Source organism: Mastigoproctus giganteus, chromosome 1 (assembly GCF_048544385.1).
Source record: "Mastigoproctus giganteus isolate SK-2022 chromosome 1, ASM4854438v1, whole genome shotgun sequence".
In the NCBI taxonomy this organism is placed as follows: domain Eukaryota; kingdom Metazoa; phylum Arthropoda; class Arachnida; order Uropygi; family Thelyphonidae; genus Mastigoproctus; species Mastigoproctus giganteus.
The window spans coordinates 859331-867000 of record NC_143575.1 but is presented as its reverse complement, the minus strand read 5'-3'; the positions used below and the strand labels follow the sequence as shown (position 1 = coordinate 867000).

The 7670-nt window shown below is 37.6% G+C and overlaps 1 protein-coding gene across 1 annotated transcript in view; it reads right to left on the bottom strand.

The window, feature by feature from the left end:
- The window catches only part of LOC150090480 (maspardin-like), a 100738-nt gene that overhangs the window by 28590 nt on the left and 64478 nt on the right, over positions 1–7670 (bottom strand). Inside the window, exon 5 of the mRNA XM_090378410.1 lies at positions 4183–4328. Within this exon, the coding sequence (XP_090234536.1) occupies positions 4183–4328 (146 nt within the window). The remainder of the gene's footprint in view (positions 1–4182; positions 4329–7670) is intronic.

The window sequence follows — 7670 nt, the reverse complement described above, 5'->3', positions numbered from 1 at the left end:
CGAAATACCTGTCCAGCTGAGCCTTAAATTTATTTAGCTATCAACTTCCACAACAAGGGATGGAAGTCTGTTCCACCAACCAACTACCCGCTGGCTAAAGGCAAATTTCCGCACATCTATCCTACATGTCTTTCCTCAATTTGAATTTATACCTTCTCAGGTGATTATTCTGAGCAAGAGGCAGTATCCCATCAGCATTGAGCAAACTCAAACCATTCAAGGCTTTGTACGCCTCTATCAGATCACCTCACCGGTGCCTAGTCTCCAGACACTGTAATTTGCAAAACTTGGCCTTTCTTCGTACGAGCAACCCTTCGTTCCATTCACTAACCTTGTTGCCCTTCTCTGTACTCGGTCCAGCAGCTCTACATCCTTCTTGAAATGAGGCCTGCAGACCTGTATACAGTACTCAAGGTGCAGCCTGACCATTGCCTTATACAAGGGAATAATCACCTCCCTATCCCTGCTAAAAAAATTCCTGTATATCACTGATAAGACACCATGAGCTACTCTTGCAGCCCATCAGCACTGCTCAGAGAACTTCATATCTGCAATTACTCCCAGGTCCTTTTCATTCTCTACCACTATCAGTGTAGTACCACAGAGTTGATACGTTGCTCTGGGGTTGCTGTTTCCCATATGTAGTACTTTACATTTGTCAATGTTAAACTTCATTTTCCACCTCTCAGCCCATCTGCTCAACCTTTCGAGATCCTGTTGCAGCAGCATAGCGTCAGTAGCGTCCTTAACAACCCTGCCAACCTTTGTATCGACTGCAAACTTGGACATTAAGCTTGATATACCATCATCAATATTATTTATAAATAGAGAAAACAACAATGGACCCAACACTAATAACATTAGTCCACAATGAGCAGTGTCCATTAATTACCACTCTCTGTCTTCTGCCACTCAACCATCCCTTTATCCATAGCAACAATTTGCCACCAATGCCACACTGCTCCAATTTGTGCAGCAGTCTTCCATGTGCAACAGTATCAAAAGCCTTTCTAAGGTCCAAATACATAATATCAAAGTTATTCCCTTCATCCAATTCTTTTGTGACTACATCATAGTATCCAATCAAATTGTTCAGGCAAGACCTTCCCTTAACAAAACCATGCTGTGTCTGAGCTATAACTGAATTCTTGTCAAGATGATCCCGCAGTGCTTCTTTAACCACTGCTTCCATTAATTTTCCTGGAAAAGAAGTTAAACTCACAGGTCTATAATTACTTGTCAGCCTTTGATCCTCCTTTGTGAATTGGGGTTACATTTGCACATCTCCAGTCTGTGGGTACCTCCCCTGAGTCCAAGGAAGCTCTCATAATTATGGCTAACGGATTGCTTACTTCCTTTGCTGCCTCCTTTAATATAACTGGATAGATCCCATCCACCCCAGGTGCCTTTCTTGTATTTATCTTCAACAATTTCTCCTCAACTTTACTCTCAATTATTACAAGATCATCTAGCTCACTGCCAGTGTTTACTTCATCTATGGCATTCCCCTTCCTGAATAACTCCTAATGTGTGAATGTAGATGCGAAATATTGATTTAGTTTGTTAGCTACCTGAGCAGGATCATGAACAGTTGAACCATCGATATCAAGTGGACCAATCTGATTCATTCCCTATTTGCAGGTTATTTTCATTAAGCGATAACTACCAATTAATAAACCATTATACCACACATTATCTTTGTTAAGAGCACCATGTTCTGGAACTTCTACCAGTCTCCTGATCATGTGCACTGCTCTCCTTGATCAGAATGTCCAGGAAAGAGGAAATTGGTAGGTTTTGGTGTTTAATGGCACATTGGCAGCTAAGGCCATAATGTGCCAAGTCAAGATAAATAAAATCTTCAAATAATTATATTTGGTAACATCAAAACAGTTTATCATGTCAAAAGAAGTAAATATACATCAAAAATATAAAAAGATAAATTCAAAAACATATGTATAAATTAACAGACTGTAAAAAGTTAAAAAAATCAGACATAGTCTTTGCACCTAAAATCTGGCTGAATGTAAAAGCCAGATTAATAAAATATGTAAAACATAAACATCATGCATTGGTAAAAACAGGATATTCCATAAAAATGTAAGAAAAACGGTCAAAATAATTTCACAGTTCTCATACATAGGTGGATCATCTGTCCTCAGCAGAAAAGCAGGAGCCAAGCAAGAACAAATTCTTCTTTTCAGACAGTGTAGATTGGATTGCCATTGCTTGATTACAGGCTTAATCTGCTTTAGTTTATCTGCACCCTCTCTGTGCCAAGAATCTTGCCACTGGAAGTAGTTTGTTGTGTACTGTTTGTCTGTAGTCAAGCAACAGTTACTCAAGGGAGCTGCTGATTTTGCAGCATTATTAGCTAGTTTGTTTCCCCTGATCCCAAAATGGCTTGGGATCCAGCAAAATCAGATATGTCAAATTCAAGTTCAAAAAGAGAATAAAGCATCTGCTGAATCCAGGACAGGACTGACTTGAAGGACAGCAGCTGACCCCACATAATTCTGACTTGGAACCATCAATATATACTGGCAGAAAGTCAGACTATTTCAATCGATGTGCTGCAAAGAGTTGCTAGTAGACAGCTGGTGGTGGTAGCCTTCTGCCAGATCTTGAATGGGAAGTCACAAGTTGGATGATGAGCATGTCAGGGTGGAAGGAATTGCCTTAGTGACTGCACAACATTGTCTACCATCATGTTTAATTTATTTAACAGCCCTTAAATTGGAATAACAAAAGGTTGGTTAGCAGTCCAATAGGTGTTGTAGAGATTTTCCCATTGTGGCTCAAAGCCTGATGCCACATGGAGGGATTGGCTAGGAACTTTAATTTAAAAGCATACTGCAAGGACAACTGCTTACGTTGAAGAAAAAGAGACAGAGGCTTTGAACAGATGTATAGAATGCTGTAGTGGCAGTGCGGATGGCCATGGTGGACTGGATCTAACCATCAATCTGCACTATCTCCAGCAGAAGCATCAACCTGGGAAAAATAATTGAGTTTAGGATGGACAAGAGCCTAGTAGAGCTGGAGTAAGGTACAGCGATCTGCAACCCCATGAAGTTGACAAAAGGGAATGAAGGATGTTAAGCCCTTTGACATACCTTGTCCTTAGCTAACCAATAATGCTTCCATGGGAAATGTTAAGTACCTTTTCAAGTTCAGATACTTTAATTCTTATGTTTTCTAAAATTTTTCAGATCATCCTCCAGTTTTCTTTTGCACTCTGCCAACACCTTCAAACAGTAGCATAACTAGGTGATATTCCCACTCTAGTCATTCTTACATAGATTTCTTTAGCATTTCTACCCTCAAAAATTTTATTACTGAATGATGCTTGACTTGCTGGATATGCATTCTTCCACCTGCCAACATAAATTAAATTTTAGAAACTGCACAAAGACACTGACATATAATTTTTGTTATGTTATTTTATAAGACACTGAGCTATCAAAATAACCTATTCTATAATTTATTAATGCTTTTTGCTTTTTTATAGTTACTGTTCTCAGAATATTTTGACCACCACTTGTAAACAACATAATCTACATTCCCAATCAACTTGTTACTTTTTAGATACATGGACAATTTCATTATTTTTAATACTCTGGACTTAATGCAGACCTTGGGTTCCAAGTATCCAACATAATTAACCTTAGAAAAATTAATAAATCAAACTTTGCTGGCAGAATAAGTCTTGTAAGGGGTTGGCTGTTCATATCCACCCAATAATTTTTTTTATAACCCTTTATTAATGGTACAAATTTTGTATAATTTTCATGAGTTAATGAGTTAATTATTATTGTTCTTTAATAATATGCATTTTTGTTGTTTTTAATGCGTTTAATGAGTAATTTGCTAAAATGTTTATACAACTTCACTCAAATCAACAAATAGTTATAAAATTCCTAAAATTAAGCAGATTCCATAACTTGCACAGGTACACAAAACTGTAACATTTGTGAGTACAAAACTTAAATTTTTCCATTTTTCATTAAAATGGAGAAATTTAAGTTTTGTACTCACAAATGTTACAGTTTTGTGTAAGTAAATAGTTTTCCTAGGTTGGAAAACCAGATACCCATTCTTTAGATTGGATCCCAACAAGACCAGATAACAAGATTTGAACTTAACAGCATTACCAAATCAGACAATACAAAATATACTTACAAGACAGCAGCATCTGTATAATTAAATATGGAAGTATCAGCAAAACTGTTACACAGAATTAAAGACTGAACTCGGGGACAATGATAAGTAGCTTCAGCAAATTTTTGTGCCAGAAAGCCTCCTAAAGATGCACCAAAAATGTGGACCTAAAAAAAAAAAAAAAAAACAACACTTACAAATGGACAGTATCAGGCTCTGGTCAAAATTTAATTTTTTACCATGCTTCGATGTTTTCTTTGATGCCCTTAGCTTATCTGTATTGGGATACAATCCCACCTTTAAAGCTCAGAAAACATATTGTACAGAAAGAGAGAGAGCAGAAATACATATAGAATGGATCTTTTAAAAGTAAACCTGTCTTTCTATAAATTAAACTTAAAAACACTATTACACAATGAAAACTACATTTACTTTACATAATAATGTTACATCACCTTTCCCAGTGTTTCAGTCACATGCAAAGTTGACTTAAGTTACAAACAGTTGTTCTCCCCAACCCCAGCTATGTTAATGACATAATCCTACTGCAGTACCAATCCACCAATACCACCAATGCACAAATATGTCTATTTATTTAATCCTATTATCAGATAATCCATTTCAAAGGTCTACAATATCGCTACAATTAATTCTGTTTAGTTTTTTTTTCATCTTTTCCAAACATAAAATGCTTTATCTCCTATTATTTTGAAATCATTGCTATTATATGGTTGTTTGCATTCTGCTTTTTCGCTTGAACTGGAGAAGTTCCAATGCAAACCAATTGATAAAGGTGGTTCATGGTTCACTTCTACAATACATGGAACAAACTTCTATCTGGTGTTGTAGAAGTGGATAGTTTGAATAAATTCAAGGAAGAACTAGAAAAGCTATTAGAGGAGATAGATAAATTTTGTCAGTGTATCTCCTTTATGTATCATCATTTACCATTTTTTCATAAGTTTAACAATGTGAAACCATAAAAATTAACAGAGCTTGGGGGGGGGGGGACATAAATATTTAAGAAACAACCACATACAGCCTGTGTACCACCAGTTTGATATGCCTCGCAGGGCTTCCCACTAGAAAGGTTCTTATTACCCCTAGCTCACACATATTCAACAAACTCACTCTTGAAAGCCTCTACATGTTCAGCAAATTTAAACTTAGCAATCATTTTTATATCCAAGGAATTGATTCATTTTTACTCCAGCACAACTGTTATCTTTCTTATATTGAATAAATTAATGCATAAAAATGTGTCTAATACAAATGTCTACCACAACAAATCTATAAGATTCTTAACATTTTAACTGAGAGAACTGCAAAAATTTTGTACAGTAAAGCTAACAAACTAAATGAATATTTTGCATCGACATTCACACATGAGGAGTTATTCAGCAAGGGGAATGCCAGAGGTGTATTCAACTCTAGCAGTAAGCTACAGAATCTTGAAATAACTGGGAGTAAAGTGGAGGAGAAACTGTTGAAGATAAACACAAGAAAGGCACCCGGGGTGGATGGGATCTATCCAGTTATATTAAAGGAGGCAGCAAAGGAAGTAAGCAAACCCTTAGCCATAATTATGAGAGCTTCCTTGGACTCAGGGGAGGTATCGATAGACTGGAAATGTGCAAATGTGACCCCAATTCACAAACGAGGATCAAAGGCTGACACAAGTAATTATAGACCTGTGAGCTTAACTTCTGTTCCAGGAAAATTAATGGAGGCACTGGTTAAAGAAGCACTGCAGGATCATTTAGACATTATAGCTCAGACACAGCATGGTTTTGTTAAGGGGAAGTCTTGCCTGACCAACTTGATTGGATACTAGGTGTATAAAGCCTTGAATGGTTTAAGCATGCTCAATGCTGATGGGATTCTTCCTCTAGCTCAGAAAAATCACCTGAGAGGGCATAAATTCAAATTGAGGAAAGACAGATGTAGGATAGATGTGCGGAAATTTGCCTTTAGCCAGCGGGTGGTTGGTTGGTGAACAGACTTCCATCCCTTGTGGTGGAGGTTGATAGCCTAAATAAGTTTAAGGCTCAGCTGGACAGGTATTTTGAACGAACAGAGGGGTGAAGTGGAAGTGGGTTTTTTTTTTTTTTTTTTTGGCTGATGCTGCATAAGCTTGCTTTCTTGCATCAAATGCCTCTACTAATGCTAATACTAATGCTAATTCCAGGGGCTCACATCTGGTGAGTATGGGCTTGGCACACCCAGGGTCCTGAGCTGTATATCATCATTCTTCTCTTTCTTGGTGATTCCTTTCTACTTCTCTCTCTCTCTCAGGGTAACTCGGGAATTTTTTTTTTTTTTTTTCTTTTGGCTGGTGCAGCATAAGCCTCAGGCTTCCTTGCACCATATAGCTATAATAATAATAATAATAATAATAATAATAATAATAGTGACAAAAATTTTCAATTAATTAATAATGACATGTATTTATCATGTTTGAACTTCAAACCTATTTCAATCAAATCAAATATATTTTAGCATTAGCATTAGCATTAGTAGAGGCATATGATGCAAGAAAGCAAGCTTATTCAGCATCAGCCAAAAAAAACGCACCACTCCCATTTCACCCCTCCGTTCGCTCGAAATACCTGTCCAGTTGAGCCTTAAATTTGTTTAGGCTATCAACTTCAACAACAAGTAATGGAAGTCGGTTCCACCAACCAACTACCCGCAGGCCAAAGGCAAATTTCCGCACATCTATCCGACATCCGTCCTTCCTCAATTTGAATTTATGCCCTCTGAGCTGATTATTCTGAGCAAGATGAAGAATCCCATTGGCATTGAGCATGCTCAAACCATTCAAAGCCTTATACACCTCTATCAGACCACCTCGCCGGTGCCTAGTCTCCGGTAATTTGAAAAACCGGAGACTAGGTATTTTGAAAGTAGTAATTAGTAGTAATTTGTAGTAATTTGAAAAACTTAAGCCTTTCTTCGTAAGAGCAACCCTTTGTTCCATTCACTAATCTTGTTACTCTTCTCTGTACCTGTTCCAGCAGCTCTACATCCTTCTTGAAATGAGGCCTCCAGACCTGTATACAGTACTCAAGATGTGGCCTAACCATTGCCTTATACAAGGGAATAATCACCTCCTTATCCCTGCTAGAAAAATTCCTGTATATCATTCACAAGACACCATGAGCTACTCTTGCAGCTCGTCTGCACTGCTCAGAGAACTTCATATCTGCCTGCACAATTACCCCCAGGTCCTTTTCATTCTCCACCACTGTCAGTGTAGTACCGCAGAGTTGATACGTTGCTCTGGGGGTTATTGTTTCCCATATGTAGTACTTTACATTTGTCAATGTTAAACTTCATTTGTCACCTCTCAGCCCATCTGTTCAACCTTTCCAGATCCTGTTGCAGCAGCATAGCATCAGTGGTGTCCTTAACAACCCTGCCAACCTTTGTATCATCTGCAAACTTGGACATTAAACTTGATATCCCATCATCAATATCATTCATAAACACCGAAAACAACAACGGAC